The sequence below is a fragment of the Oncorhynchus mykiss genome, chromosome 7, assembly GCF_013265735.2.
Source record: "Oncorhynchus mykiss isolate Arlee chromosome 7, USDA_OmykA_1.1, whole genome shotgun sequence".
Lineage (NCBI taxonomy): Eukaryota > Metazoa > Chordata > Actinopteri > Salmoniformes > Salmonidae > Oncorhynchus > Oncorhynchus mykiss.
The window spans coordinates 1,087,057-1,103,055 of NC_048571.1; the positions used below are offsets into that span (position 1 = coordinate 1,087,057).

Sequence of the window (15,999 nt, forward strand, 5' to 3'; positions counted from 1 at the left end):
TTGAAAGTTTCCAAGAGCACAGTGGTCTCCATTATTGGGAAATGGAACAAATATGGAACTAACCAGACTCTGCCAAGAGCTGGCCGTCCGACCAAACGGAGCAACCGGGCAAGAAGGACCTTGGTCAGGGAGTTGACCAACAACCCAATGGCTGAGTTGGGAGAACCAGTCTCTTACAGAACTTCACCAATCTGGGCTTTATGGGAGAGTGGCCAGACGGAAGCCACTCCTGAGCATAAGACACGTGACATCCACACCTGGTGTTTGCAAAAAAAAAGTTGTGTGAAAGACGGAGCATAAGGCAAAATATCCTGTGGTCTGATCAGACTGAAATGTAACTCTTTGGCCTGAATGCAAAGCGCTGTGTCTGGAGAGAACCAGGCACAGCTCATCACCCGTCGAACACCATCCCTACCGTGAAGCATGGTGGTGGCAGCATCATGTAATAGGGATGCTTTTCAGCAGCAGGAACTGGGAGACTGGTAAGGATAGAGAAAACAATGAATGCAGCCAAATACAGGAAAATCCTTGATGAGAACCTGCTTCAGAGTGCAAACAACCTTAGACTGGGGTGAAGATTTACGTTCCAACAGGACAATGACCCCAAGCATACAGCCCAAGCAACACTGGAATGGCTTCAGAACTAGAATGTGTCCTTGAGTGGCCCAGCCAAAGCCCAGACTTGAATCCCATTGAAAACTTGTGGAAAGACTTGAAGATTGCTGTTTTCCACCGCTTTCCATCTAACTTAACAGAGCTTGAGGAAATCCCCAAATCCAGATGTGCAAAGCTGATCCAGACTTCCCCAAGACGACTCAAAGCTGATCCAGACATCCCCAAGACGACTCAAAGCTGATCCAGACATCCCCAAGACGACTCAAAGCTGATCCAGACATCCCCAAGACGACTCAAAGCTGATCCAGACATCCCCAAGACGACTCAAAGCTGATCCAGACATCCCCAAGACGACTCAAAGCTGATCCAGACATCCCCAAGACGACTCAAAGCTGATCCAGACATCCCCAAGACGACTCAGCTGCAATCGCCCCCAAAGGTGCTTTTACAAAGTATTGACCCAGGTGTGAACACAAAAATACTAATAATTCATGGGGTATCGTGTGTAGATGGGTGAGAGAAAACTAATCAATGTAATCCGTTTTGAATTCAGGCTGTAACACAACAAGATGTAGACGTAGTCAAGGGGAATTAACACGTTCAGATCCATCACACTATCAGTGCTTTGCTGTTCACCGTCCCAGAATCCCTCACATCTCTCTATCTCTCTCTGTCAGCGTTTGAAAATGTCATCTCACCAATCAGACAACACACACACGCACGCACACACCTGTTTAGCCTCCAGTCAATGTTGTAAATGTCACTTCTACCCTGCATTTATCTTAAATAACTCTGACTTTTCAAAACAGATTATCTTTCTCTTGTTCCTCGTTGCCGTTCAGCCAATCTTCATGCAGGTCACGTTTGATGGGTTTTTCCTCAGGCGCTGGCATTTTACAGTTATTAAAAAGATCCAAATCACCAGAGGGCTGTGGAAACAATGATTGTTTTATTCTGTTATTTTTCTGTTAATTGAAGCCTGTCAACAGTGGAGGTCTTTGGAGCTACTATAGTGTCCTAGAGATGAGAGATGTGGATAGTGTCCTGGAGATGTGGATAGTGTCCTGGAGATGAGAGATGTGGATAGTGTCCTAGATATGTAGATAGTGTCCTGGAGATGAGAGACTTGGATAGTGTCCTATAGATGTGGATAGTGTCCTAGAGATGAGAGATGTGGATAGTGTCCTAGAGATGAGGGATGTGGATAATAGTGTCCTAGAGATGAGGGACGTGGATAATAGTGTCCTAGAGATGAGAGATGGGGATAGTGTCCTAGAGATGGGGATAGTGTCTTAGAGATGGGGATAGTGTCGTAGAGATGGGGATAGTGTCGTAGAGATGTGGATAGTGTCGTAGAGATGTGGATAGTGTCGTAGAGATGTGGATAGTGTCGTAGAGATGTGGATAGTGTCGTAGAGATGTGGATAGTGTCGTAGAGATGTGGATAGTGTCGTAGAGATGTGGATAGTGTCGTAGAGATGTGGATAGTGTCGTAGAGATGTGGATAGTGTCCTAGAGATGTGGATAGTGTCCTAGAGATGTGGATAGTGTCCTAGAGATGTGGATAGTGTCCTAGGGATGTGGATAGTGTGCTAGAGATGTGGATAGTGTGCTAGAGATGTGGATAGTGTCCTAGAGATGTGGATAGTGTCCTAGAGATGAGGATAATGTCCTAGAGATGAGAGATGGGGATAGTGTCCTAGAGATGTGAGATTTGGATAGTGTCCTAGAGATGAGGATAGTGTCCTAGAGATGAGGATAGTGTCCTAGAGATGAGGATAGTGTCCTAGAGATGGGGATAGTGTCGTAGAGATGGGGATAGTGTCGTAGAGATGGGGATAGTGTCGTAGAGATGGGGATAGTGTCGTAGAGATGTGGATAGTGTCCTAGAGATGTGGATAATGTCCTAGAGATGAGAGATGGGGATAGTGTCGTAGAGATGTGGATAGTGTCGTAGAGATGTGGATAGTGTCGTAGAGATGTGGATAGTGTCATAGAGAAGTGGATAATGTCCTAGAGATGAGGGATGGGGATAGTGTCCTAGAGATGAGGGATGGGGATAGTGTCCTAGAGATGAGAGATGGGGATAGTGTCCTAGAGATGTGGATAGTGTCCTAGAGATGAGTGATGGATAGTGTCATAGAGATGTGGATAGTGTCCTAGAGATGTGGATAGGGTCCTAGAGATGTGGATAGTGTCCTATAGATGTGGATAGTGTCCTAGAGATGAGGGACGGGGATAGTGTCCTAGAGATGAGTGATGGATAGTGTCCTAGAGATGTGGATGGTGTCCTAGAGATGTGGATGGTGTCCTAGAGATGGGGATGGTGTCCTAGAGATGTGGATGGTGTCCTAGAGATGTGGATGGTGTCCTAGAGATGTGGATGGTGTCCTAGAGATGTGGATGGTGTCCTAGAGATGAGGATGGTGTCCTAGAGATGAGAGATGAGGATGGTGTCCTAGAGATGAGAGATGTGGATAGTGTCCTAGAGATGAGAGATGTGGATAGTGTCCTATAGATGAGAGATGTGGATAGTGTCCTATAGATGTGGATAGTGTCCTATAGATGTGGATAGTGTCCTATAGATGTGGATAGTTTCCTAGAGATGTGGATAGTGTCCTAGAGATGTGAGATGTGGATAGTGTCCTAGAGATGAGGATAGTGTCCTAGAGATGAGGGACGGGCATAGTGTCCTAGAGATGAGGATAGTGTCCTAGAGATGAGGGACGGGCATAGTGTCCTAGAGATGTGGATAGTGTCCTAGAGATGAGTGATGGATAGTGTCCTAGAGATGTGGATAGTGTCCTAGAGATGTGGATAGTATCCTATATATGTGGATAGTGTCCTAGAGATGAGAGATGTGGATAGTGTCCTAGAGATGAGAGATGTGGATAGTGTCCTAGAGATGAGAGATGTGGATAGTGTCCTAGAGATGTGGATAGTGTCCTAGAGATGTGGATAGTGTCCTAGAGATGGGGATAGTGTCCTAGAGCTGGGGATAGTGTCCTAGAGATGTGGATAGTGTCCTAGAGATGTGGATAGTGTCCTAGAGATGAGAGATGTGGATAGTGTCCTAGAGATGAGAGATGGGGATAGTGTCCTAGAGATGAGAGATGGGGATAGTGTCCTAGAGATGAGAGATGGGGATAGTGTCCTAGAGATGAGAGATGGGGATAGTGTCCTAGAGATGAGAGATGTGGATAGTGTCCTAGAGATGAGAGACGGGGATAGTGTCCTAGAGATGAGGATAGTGTCCTGGAGATGAGAGATGGGGATAGTGTACAAGAGATGAGAGATGAGAGATGTGGATACTGTCCTAGAGATGTGGATAGTGTCCTAGAGATGAGGATAGTGTCCTAGAGATGTGGATAGTGTCCTAGAGATGTGGATAGTGTCCTAGAGATGAGGGACTGGCATAGTGTCCTAGAGATGAGGGACTGGCATAGTGTCCTAGAGATGTGGATAGTGTCCTAGAGATGAGTGATGGATAGTGTCCTAGAGATGTGGATAGTGTCCTATAGATGTGGATAGTGTCCTAGAGATGTGGATAGTGTCCTAGAGATGAGTGATGGATAGTGTCCTAGAGATGTGGATAGTGTCCTAGAGATGTGGATAGTGTCCTAGAGATGTGGATAGTTTCCTACAGATGAGAGATGTGGATAGTGTCCTATAGATGTGGATAGTGTCCTAGAGATGAGGGACGGGGATAGTGTCCTAGAGATGAGAGATGTGGATAGTGTCCTATAGAGATGAGTATAGTGCCCTATAGAGATGAGAGATGTGGATAGTGTCCTAGAGATGAGGATAGTGTCCTATAGAGATGAGGATAGTGTCCTATAGAGATGAGGATAGTGTCCTATAGAGATGAGGATAGTGTCCTATAGAGATGAGGATAGTGTCCTAGAGATGTGGATAGTGTCCTAGAGATGTGGATAGTGTCCTATAGATGTGGATAGTGTCCTAGAGATGTGGATAGTTTCCTACAGATGAGAGATGTGGATAGTGTCCTATAGATGTGGATAGTGTCCTAGAGATGAGGGACGGGGATAGTGTCCTAGAGATGAGAGATGTGGATAGTGTCCTATAGAGATGAGTATAGTGCCCTATAGAGATGAGAGATGTGGATAGTGTCCTAGAGATGAGGATAGTGTCCTATAGAGATGAGGATAGTGTCCTATAGAGATGAGGATAGTGTCCTATAGAGATGAGGATAGTGTCCTATAGAGATGAGGATAGTGTCCTATAGAGATGAGGATAGTGTCCTATAGAGATGTGGATAGTGTCCTATAGAGATGTGGATAGTGTCCTATAGAGATGAGGATAGTGTCCTATAGAGATGAGGATAGTGTCCTATAGAGATGAGGATAGTGTCCTATAGAGATGTGGATAGTGTCCTATAGAGATGTGGATAGTGTCCTATAGAGATGAGGATAGTGTCCTATAGAGATGAGGATAGTGTCCTATAGAGATGTGGATAGTGTCCTATAGAGATGTGGATAGTGTCCTATAGAGATGAGGATAGTGTCCTATAGAGATGAGGATAGTGTCCTATAGAGATGTGGATAGTGTCCTATAGAGATGTGGATAGTGTCCTATAGAGATGAGGATAGTGTCCTATAGAGATGTGGATAGTGTCCTATAGAGATGAGGATAGTGTCCTATAGAGATGTGGATAGTGTCCTATAGAGATGAGGATAGTGTCCTATAGAGATGTGGATAGTGTCCTATAGAGATGAGGATAGTGTCCTATAGAGATGTGGATAGTGTCCTATAGAGATGAGGATAGTGTCCTATAGAGATGAGGATAGTGTCCTATAGAGATGTGGATAGTGTCCTATAGAGATGAGGATAGTGTCCTATAGAGATGAGGATAGTGTCCTATAGAGATGTGGATAGTGTCCTATAGAGATGAGGATAGTGTCCTATAGAGATGAGGATAGTGTCCTATAGAGATGAGGATAGTGTCCTATAGAGATGTGGATAGTGTCCTATAGAGATGAGGATAGTGTCCTATAGAGATGAGGATAGTGTCCTATAGAGATGAGGATAGTGTCCTATAGAGATGAGGATAGTGTCCTATAGAGATGAGGATAGTGTCCTATAGAGATGAGGATAGTGTCCTATAGAGATGAGGATAGTGTCCTATAGAGATGAGGATAGTGTCCTATAGAGATGAGGATAGTGTCCTATAGAGATGAGGATAGTGTCCTATAGAGATGAGGATAGTGTCCTATAGAGACCCCATATAAGACGTTTAATAGATGAGTGTTTTATTTCATTCTGCGGGGGAGAATTCATCTGTTATTCTCTGAGCTGAACTCTACCCTGTTCTTATACGTTTCACAACCCTTAAATCAACCGTATAACCAATCAACCAACGTCTGTGGCTGATCCATGCTGATGTGTTGTGGCTGATCCATGCTGATGTGTTGTGGCTGATCCATGCTGATGTGTTGTGTTGTGGCTGATCCATGCTGATGTGATGTGATGTGGCTGATCCATGCTGATGTGATGTGTTGTGGCTGATCCATGCTGATGTGATGTGGCTGATCCATGCTGATGTGTTGTGTTGTGTTGTGGCTGATTCATGCTGATGTGTTGTGTTGTGTTGTGGCTGATTCATGCTGATGTGTTGTGGCTGATCCATGCTGATGTGATGTGTTGTGGCTGATCCATGCTGATGTGTTGTGGCTGATCCATGCTGATGTGTTGTGTTGTGGCTGATCCATGCTGATGTGTTGTGTTGTGGCTGATCCATGCTGATGTGATGTGATGTGGCTGATCCATGCTGATGTGTTGTGGCTGATCCATGCTGATGTGATGTGTTGTGGCTGATCCATGCTGATGTGTTGTGGCTGATCCATGCTGATGTGTTGTGTTGTGGCTGATCCATGCTGATGTGTTGTGTTGTGGCTGATCCATGCTGATGTGATGTGTTGTGGCTGATCCATGCTGATGTGTTGTGGCTGATCCATGCTGATGTGATGTGTTGTGGCTGATCCATGCTGATGTGATGTGGCTGATCCATGCTGATGTGTTGTGTTGTGTTGTGGCTGATTCATGCTGATGTGTTGTGTTGTGTTGTGGCTGATTCATGCTGATGTGTTGTGGCTGATCCATGCTGATGTGTTGTGTTGTGATGTGGCTGATCCATGCTGATGTGTTGTGGCTGATCCATGCTGATGTGATGTGTTGTGGCTGATCCATGCTGATGTGATGTGGCTGATCCATGCTGATGTGTTGTGTTGTGATGTGGCTGATCCATGCTGATGTGTTGTGTTGTGGCTGATTCATGCTGATGTGTTGTGTTGTGTTGTGGCTGATTCATGCTGATGTGTTGTGTTGTGTTGTGGCTGATCCATGCTGATGTGTTGTGGCTGATTCATGCTGATGTGTTGTGTTGTGGCTGATCCATGCTGATGTGATGTGTTGTGGCTGATCCATGCTGATGTGATGTGTTGTGGCTGATCCATGCTGATGTGATGTGGCTGATCCATGCTGATGTGATGTGTTGTGGCTGATCCATGCTGATGTGATGTGGCTGATTCATGCTGATGTGTTGTGTTGTGGCTGATCCATGCTGATGTGATGTGATGTGGCTGATCCATGCTGATGTGATGTGTTGTGGCTGATCCATGCTGATGTGATGTGGCTGATTCATGCTGATGTGTTGTGTTGTGGCTGATCCATGCTGATGTGATGTGTTGTGGCTGATCCATGCTGATGTGATGTGGCTGATCCATGCTGATGTGTTGTGGCTGATCCATACTGATGTGATGTGTTGTGGCTGATCCATGCTGATGTGTTGTGTTGTGGCTGATCCATGCTGATGTGTTGTGTTGTGGCTGATCCATGCTGATGTGATGTGTTGTGGCTGATCCATGCTGATGTGTTGTGGCTGATCCATGCTGATGTGTTGTGTTGTGGCTGATCCATGCTGTTGTGTTGTGTTGTGGCTGATCCATGCTGATGTGTTGTGGCTGATCCATGCTGATGTGATGTGGCTGATCCATGCTGATGTGTTGTGGCTGATCCATGCTGATGTGATGTGTTGTGGCTGATCCATGCTGATGTGTTGTGGCTGATCCATGCTGATGTGATGTGTTGTGGCTGATCCATGCTGATGTGTTGTGGCTGATCCATGCTGATGTGATGTGTTGTGGCTGATCCATGCTGATGTGTTGTGGCTGATCCATGCTGATGTGATGTGATGTGTTGTGGCTGATCCATGCTGATGTGCTGTAGGTGTTTGCTGAGACCACGTTGGACCCCCAGCAGAGTCAGTCCTGGGACCAGCTACGATGTCTCTACAGAGGACCTTCCAGGGTAGGTCTGCTACTCCTTTCTGTGTTTCTCCCTCTCCTCTCTCCTCTCTCTTGTTATGTTTCTCTCTGCATTGAAACGTGGAAGACGTCACCGTCAGGATGTGGATACACTAACGGATTAGCTAGCATCAATACTTCCTATTGCTGACTGGGCTTCAAATAAGGATGGAGAGAGACGGGCGGGCAGAGAGACAGGCAGGCAGGCAGAGAGAGAGAGAGAGACAGTCAGAGAGAGAGAGAGAGACAGGCAGAGAGACAGGCAGGCAGAGAGACAGGCAGGCAGAGAGAGACAGGCAGGCAGAGAGAGACAGGCAGGCAGAGAGAGACAGGCAGGCAGAGAGAGACAGGCAGGCAGAGAGAGACAGGCAGGCAGAGAGAGACAGGCAGGCAGAGAGAGACAGGCAGGCAGGCAGAGAGAGAGAGAGAGACAGGCAGGCAGAGAGACAGGCAGGCAGGCAGAGAGAGAGACAGTCAGAGAGAGAGACAGTCAGAGAGAGAGACAGTCAGAGAGAGAGACAGTCAGAGAGAGAGACAGTCAGAGAGACAGACAGGCAGGCAGGCAGAGAGAGAGACAGTCAGGCAGAGAGAGACAGGCAGAGAGAGACAGGCAGGCAGAGAGAGGAGAGAGAGAGACAGGCAGGTAGAGGGAGACAGGCAGGCAGAGAGAGGAGAGAGAGAGACAGGCAGGTAGAGGGAGACAGGCAGGCAGAGAGAGGAGAGAGAGAGACAGGCAGGTAGAGGGAGACAGGCAGGCAGGCAGAGAGTGTTCTGTTCAGAGAGTTTTCTGTTCTGTTCAATGGAAATATCCCCCTCCTCCTCTCCTCTCTTCCTCTACCATCCTTCTTTTCTGTTCAGGGGAAATATCCCCCTCCTCCATCCCTCCCTCTCCTTATCCCTCCTCCCCTCCCTCCCTCTCCTTATCCCTCTCCTTATCAGTCCTCTCCTCCCCACTCTCCTTATCAGTCCTCTCCTCCATCCCTCCCTCTCCTTATCCCTCCTCCCCTCCCTCCCTCTCCTTATCCCTCTCCTTATCAGTCCTCTCCTCCCCACTCTCCTTATCAGTCCTCTCCTCCATCCCTCCCTCTCCTTATCCCTCCTCCCCTCCCTCCCTCTCCTTATCCCTCTCCTTATCAGTCCTCTCCTCCCCACTCTCCTTATCAGTCCTCTCCTCCATCCCTCCCTCTCCTTATCCCTCCTCCCCTCCCTCCCTCCCTCTTCTCCCTCCCCTCCCTCCCTCCCTCTTCTCCCTCTCCTCCCTCCCTCCTCTTCTCCCTCCTCTTCTCCCTCCCTCTCCTCCTCCCTCCTCTTCTCCCTCCCCTCCCTCCCTCCTCTTCCCCCTCCCCTCCCTCCGACCTCTCCTCCCTCCCCTCCCTCCCTCCTCTTCTCCCTCCCGTCCCTCCCCTCCCTCCTCTTCTCCCTCTCCTCCCTCCCTCCTCTTCTCCCTCTCCTCCCTCCCTCCTCTTCTCCCTCCTCTTCTCCCTCCCTCTCCTCCCTCCCTCCTCTTCTCCCTCCTCTTCTCCCTCCGCTCCCTCCTCTTCTCCCTCCGCTCCCTCCTCTTCTCCCTCCCTCCTCTTCTTCCTCTCCTCCCTCCCTCCTCTTCTCCCTCCCTCTTCTCCCTCTCCTCCTCCCTCTCCTCCTCCCTCCTCTTCTCCCTCCTCTTCTCCCTCCTCTTCTCCCTCCTCTTCTCCCTCCCTCCTCTTCTCCCTCTCCTCCTCCCTCCTCTTCTCCCTCCTCTCCCTCCCTCCTCTTCTCCCTCCTCTCCCTCCCTCCTCTTCTCTCTCCTCTTCTCCCTTCCTCCCCTCCCTCCCTTCCTCCCCTCCCCCCCCTCCTCTCCTCCCCTCCCCCCCCCCCCCCCCCCCCCTCCTCCCTCCCCTCCCCCCCTCCTCCCTCCCCTCCCTCCTCCCCTCCCCCCCTACTCTTCTCCCTCCCTCCCTCTCCTAATTTTCCCTCCAGGTTGTTAAATCTATGTGTCTTATCCTCCCAGATGAGTATATAATGAACAGAGAGAGAGAGCCTCCTCTATTCCGTCCCCTTATTAATTCAATTTGGTTTACCGAGGCGTAGAAACACACACACACACACTGTCATTCATTCTTCATTAATTCATGTACCTCAGCCTCTGTGCTCATTACCATCCTGATATAAACTGTGTTGAGAGCTGAACTAACAATAACAGAGTGAGTGACCTTTGAAGTTGAGTGTGGAGAATGAATTCTCTATGTAAGCAGCCAATGAGACTGTTGCCAATGGGGTCCTAACCCCGCCCATGTTGGCCAGGGTTGGGTTCAATTCAGTAGTTTTCAATTCAATCAATTATATTCACATCAATGAAATTCAATGAATGAATCGAAAAAATATTATTCTCTTGGGACAATGGCAACAACCAGTAGTGTTGAGACTCTGTCGTCGTGGAGATGTTGTTACCATGGTGATGTGTTCCCATCTTTGACCCTAATCCTTTCAGAGTTAGAAGAGCCCTTCTGATAGATTTGATGGTTGCACACACACACACACACACACACACACACACACACACACACAGTATAACACTCCAACCAACATCTGTCTGAACAAGTAAATGATACGAGAAGACAGACACAGATGGGTGGCTGAGTACCATGTGGCTTCCCTTAGAGATAATGACATGATGAAGACTGTCAAACTGTAGGAATATATCCCATCAATAGAGAGGAGGGAGGGAGGGAGGGAGGGGGGGTAGGAAGGAGGGAGGGAGGGAGAGAGAGAGAGAGATGGATAGAGAGAGAGATGGATAGAGAGGGAGAGAGAGATGGATAGAGAGGGAGAGAGAGATGGATAGAGAGGGAGAGAGAGATGGATAGAGGGGGAGAGATGGATGGATAGAGAGAGAGCGTGGTGGATAGAGAAAGAGCGTGAGATGGATATATATAGAGAGGGAGAGAGCGTGAGATGGATATATAGAGGGAGAGAGCGAGAGATGGATATATAGAGAGGGAGAGAGCGTGAGATGGATATATAGAGAGGGAGAGAGAGATGAGAGAGAGGGAGATGGACAGAGAGATGATAGAGAAAAACCCTGTATCAACATCCTGTCTGGGTTAAAACCCTGTATCAAACATCCTGTCTGGGTTAAAACCCTGTATCAAACATCCTGTCTGGGTTAAAACCCTGTATCAAACATCCTGTCTGGGTTAAAACCCTGTATCAAACATCCTGTCTGGGTTAAAACCCTGTATCAAACATCCTGTCTGGGTTAAAACCCTGTATCAAACATCCTGTCTGGGTTAAAACCCTGTATCAAACATCCTGTCTGGGTTAAAACCCTGTATCAAACATCCTGTCTGGGTTAAAACCCTGTATCAAACATCCTGTCTGGGTTAAAACCCAGTATCAAACATCCTGTCTGGGTTAAAACCCTGTATCAAACATCCTGTCTGGGTTAAAACCCTGTATCAAACATCCTGTCTGGGTGAAAACCCTGTATCAAACATCCTGTCTGGTGGAGGGTTAAAACCCTGTATCAAACATCCTGTCTGGGTTAAAACCCTGTATCAAACATCCTGTCTGGGTTAAAACCCTGTATCAAACATCCTGTCTGGGTTAAAACCCTGTAACAAACATCCTTTCTGGGTTAAAACCCTGTATCAAACATCCTGTCTGGGTTAAAACCCTGTATCAAACATCCTGTCTGGGTTAAAACCCTGTATCAAACATCCTGTCTGGGTTAAAACCCTGTATCAAACATCCTGTCTGGGTTAAAACCCTGTATCAAACATCCTGTCTGGGTTAAAACCCTGTATCAAACATCCTGTCTGGTGGAGAGTTAAAACCCTGCATCAAACATCCTGTCTGGGTTAAAACCCTGTATCAAACATCCTGTCTGGGTTAAAACCCTGTATCAAACATCCTGTCTGGGTTAAAACCCTGTATCAAACATCCTGTCTGGGTTAAAACCCTGTATCAAACATCCTGTTTGGGTTAAAACCCTGTATCAAACATCCTGTCTGGGTTAAAACCCTGTATCAAACATCCTGTCTGGTGGAGAGTTAAAACCCTGTATCAAACATCCTGTCTGGGTTAAAACCCTGTATCAAACATCCTGTCTGGGTTAAAACCCTGTATCAAACATCCTGTCTGGTGGAGAGTTAAAACCCTGTATCAAACATCCTGTCTGGGTTAAAACCCTGTATCAAACATCCTGTCTGGGTTAAAACCCTGTATCAAACATCCTGTCTGGGTTAAAACCCTGTATCAAACATCCTGTCTGGGTGAAAACCCTGTAACAAACAGCCTCCCCTCTCTTCTATCACCAGTCAGTGGGTGTTGTGGTTCCTTCCGTTGTGATCATTAGCAGCTTCACACCTAAAGTCTTACTCTGTTGGTCTGTCCTCTCCCTTCTCTCTTCAATTATTTCTCTCCCCTCCACCTTCTCTCTAATTCTCTCTCTCTCCCCTCCACCTTCTCTCTAATTCTCTCTCTCTCCCCTCCACCTTCTCTCTAATTCTCTCTCTCCCCTCCACCTCTCTAATTATCTCTCTCCTCCTCTGCCTTCTCTCTAATTTTCTCTCTCTCTCCTCCACCTTATCTCTCTAATTCTCTCTTCCCTCCACCTTCTCTCTAATTATCTTTCTTTCTCTCTCTCTCCCTCATTCCTTCCTTTCCTCTCTCTCTGGTGGTCCCTCTCCTCTCTAATTCTCTCTCTCTCCCCTCTACCTTATCTCTCTAATTCTCTCTCCCCTCCGCCTTCTCTCTAATTCTTTCTCTCTCCCTCATTCCTTCCTTTCCTCTCTCTCTGGTGGTCCCTCTCCTCTCTAATTCTCTCTCACTCCCTCCATTGTACATCATCATAAGTGTCCAGTAGATTTAATTAAAACATGGCGTCATCTCCCTCTGTCATTTTCCATGCCTGGCTTTCAAGTAGGCTGCTTCTGCTGATTGCAGAACTCCAATGTTCCCTTCCCACTGTCTGATTAGCCTATTCAAAGAGAGGTAGCTACACTCCTTCCTCTCTCCCCCCTCTCCCCCACTCCCCTTCCTCTCCCTCCTATTAATAGGATATACATCCTGCATATGGTTCCTATATTCTACTGTACAATGTTCTATATTCTGTACCATTCATATGCAATCTCTTCTCATTCTGTAGCAGTCAGCCTCCTCTCCCTCCTATAGATGTCAGTCAGCCTCCTCTCCCTCCTATAGATGTCAGTCAGCCTCCTCTCCCTCCTATAGATGTCATTCAGCCTCCTCTCCCTCCTATAGATGTCAGTCAGCCTCCTCTGTCTCTCTGTCTGTGTCTCTGTCTCTCTCTGCCTCTCTGTGTCTCTCTGTCTCTCTGTCTCTCTGTGTCCCTGTCTCTCTGTCTCTCTGTGTCCCTGTCTCTCTGTCTCTCTGTCTCTCTGTCTCTCTGTCTCTGTCTCTCTGTCTCTCTGTCTTTCTGTCTCTCTGTCTCTCTGTCTCTCTGTCTCTCTGTCTCTCTGTCTCTCTCTGTCTCTCTCTGTCTCTCTGTCTCTCTGTCTCTCTCTGTCTCTCTGTGTCTCTCTGTGTCTCTGTCTCTTTATTTTCCCTCACCAGTTTTTTACCCTGACACTAATCCCATGCATCATCTCTCTGATCGTTTTCATGTCTGGTCTTGTCCTCCAGTTGGCCATCCTGTCGGAAATCTCCCACTGCCATGGCAACGAGAAGGCGGGCCTCCTAAACCCCTCCCAACCAGGAACAGGAAGTATATTCCACAGCGAGAACTTCCAGCTCAAACTCTCCCCACCGCCATCGGTCGAAGAGTAGCTTGCCTACAGCCATGTTCAGTATGATGACGTTGTGGAACTTTCAGATAGAAATATTTTGTGTAGAACAGACACGATGTCCTGGTCAGGTAGAATAGGCTGTTCCCTCTATTTGTTATATTTCTGACTGAAGACACCCCTGTTGTTTCTGTTGTTGATTAAACACTACCACGGATTGTTGATCAAAACCACGTTATCCTCTGTCTGGGCGGATGTTTGAAATGGTATCGATCAAATGTTATGTTTCTGTCTGCAAAATGTCCATAAATAAACCAATTTGTAAGGTTTAATTTGTGTGTTGCTTGTGGCACTTCAACTAGGCTGATGGATAACCTTTATCAGCTGTGAAAACTCTTTATTGTTGCCTTGCTGTTTTCTGTACTTTATTTACAGATTTTACAGACATGAGAACAGAAAAACAGTACAACCCTCACCCCCTCATTCCCTTTCCTTCCTTCCTTCCTTCCTTCCTTCCTTCCTTCCTTCCTTCCTTACTTACTTACTTACTTACTTACTTACTTACTTACTTACTTACTTACTTACTTACTTACTTACTTACTTACTTACTTACTTACTTACTTACTTACTTACTTACTTACTTACTTACTTACTTACTTACTTACTTACTTACTTACTTACTTACTTACTTACTTACTTACTTACTTACTTACTTACTTACTTACTTACTTACTTCCTTCCTTCCTTCCTTCCTTCCTTCCTTCCTTCCTTCCTTCCTTCCTTCCTTCCTTCCTTCCTTCCTTCCTTCCCTCCCTCCCTACAGGTTACTGTACCAGTTAACACTATAGTGAATTGGTCAGGTTACTAAGGTTACTGTACCAGTTAATACTATAGTGAATTATTTTCCACCATGGGTTGAAGACTGACTCACTGAGACCCTGAATGGGTTGAAGACTGAGGAGTTTGTGCGCGTGGGGCTGAGCTGAGAGACAGGATTGTTCTGGTCCTCAAAGGACCCATTCACACTCCAGAGCTTGGGTCTGGTCTGAGAAGGACACACACCTGACAGTTCTCAGCATTCCTGGTTCTGACAACTGAGAGAAAAGCCTCTAAGGTCTAATACATGTAAACAGTGTGCAAATATATTATCTGTGTTGTTCTCCATGACTCTCCTACTCTTTTATAACGGCAGAGGAATGGGTCAGTCTCTGGGGTTCTGGATTTTAGTTTAAGTCAAATTCCAGAGGTGGTTGTTGTAGCTTGTCTCCTTCGGTTCACGTCATGCGATGAGTCATTCTCAGGATGTGTCCCAAATGGCACCCTATGCCCTACCCTAACCCCTAGCGCCCTGGTCAAAAGTCATGCACTATATAGGGAATAGGGTGTAATTTGGGTGGCACACTCAGTTCTCTCCAACTGTTATTTATTCATCAAGTCAGAGCGGCCTTCTGTGTCACGCACAGAGAGCCACTTTAATGTCCCTGCCTGCCTGACAGCTACCATCCAAATTGGCCTGTTCTGTCTCTCCTCTCTCTCTCTGGCTCTTCCTATTTATCTCTCTCACTCTTTCCCCCCCCCCATCTTCTCTCATTCTCTCTCTTTCTCTCACTGTCTCGCTTTCCCCCATCTGTGAGCAGAGAGAGACAGAGCAAATCCGCCCTCAAAGATGTCAAACATGACCCCCAGCCAGCATGGTTCCCCCCAGCCGGGCGGCAGCGTGGCAGTGAGTGGGTGCAGACATCACCAGTCTTTTCTCTATGAGGTGGTAATTATGATTAATACTCTGGTCATTTCCCTCAGAGGCAGCTTGAACGCCTGCCACCAATCAGCCACTGCCGTTGTTCTAGAGACAAAAGGAGTGATGAATGGCTGGTTGCCAGGCACTGGTAGAGAGGGAGGGAGAGAGGGAGGTAGGGAGAGAAGTATAGAGGAGAGAGAGAGGGAGAGAGGTATAGAGGAGAGAGAGAGAGAGAGAGAGGTAGGGAGAGAGGAAGGTAGGGAGAGAGGTATAGAGGAGAGAGAGAGAGAGAGAGGTATAGAGGAGAGGGAGGTAGGGAGAGAGGTATAGAGGAGAGAGAGAGGTATAGAGGAGAGAGAGAGAGGGAGGTAGGGAGAGAGGTATAGAGGAGGGAGAGAGGTATAGAGGAGAGAGGGAGGTAGGGAGAGAGGTATAGAGGAGAGGGAGAGAGGGAGGGGGAGAGGGAGGTAGGGAGAGAGGTATAGACGAGAGAGAGAGGGAGAGAGGTATAGAGGAGAGAGGGAGGTAGGGAGAGAGGTATAGAGTAGAGAGGGAGGTAGGGAGAGAGGTATAGAGGAGAGAGGGAGGTAGGGAGAGAGGT

General features: G+C 47.3%; 1 protein-coding gene across 8 annotated transcripts in view; it reads left to right on the forward strand.

Annotated features, from left to right (window-relative positions):
• Window positions 1-13,989, forward strand: part of LOC110496962 (vacuolar protein sorting-associated protein 8 homolog) — a 118,858-nt gene extending 104,869 nt beyond the window's left edge. For all 8 annotated transcript variants that reach the window (XM_036981974.1, XM_036981978.1, XM_036981977.1 and 5 more), the window contains 2 exons: window positions 7,861-7,941; window positions 13,560-13,989. In XM_036981974.1, coding sequence (XP_036837869.1) covers window positions 7,861-7,941; window positions 13,560-13,703 — 225 coding nt within the window. In that variant the 3' untranslated portion in view covers window positions 13,704-13,989. The remainder of the gene's footprint in view (window positions 1-7,860; window positions 7,942-13,559) is intronic.
• Window positions 13,990-15,999: the final 2,010 nt, after the last annotated feature.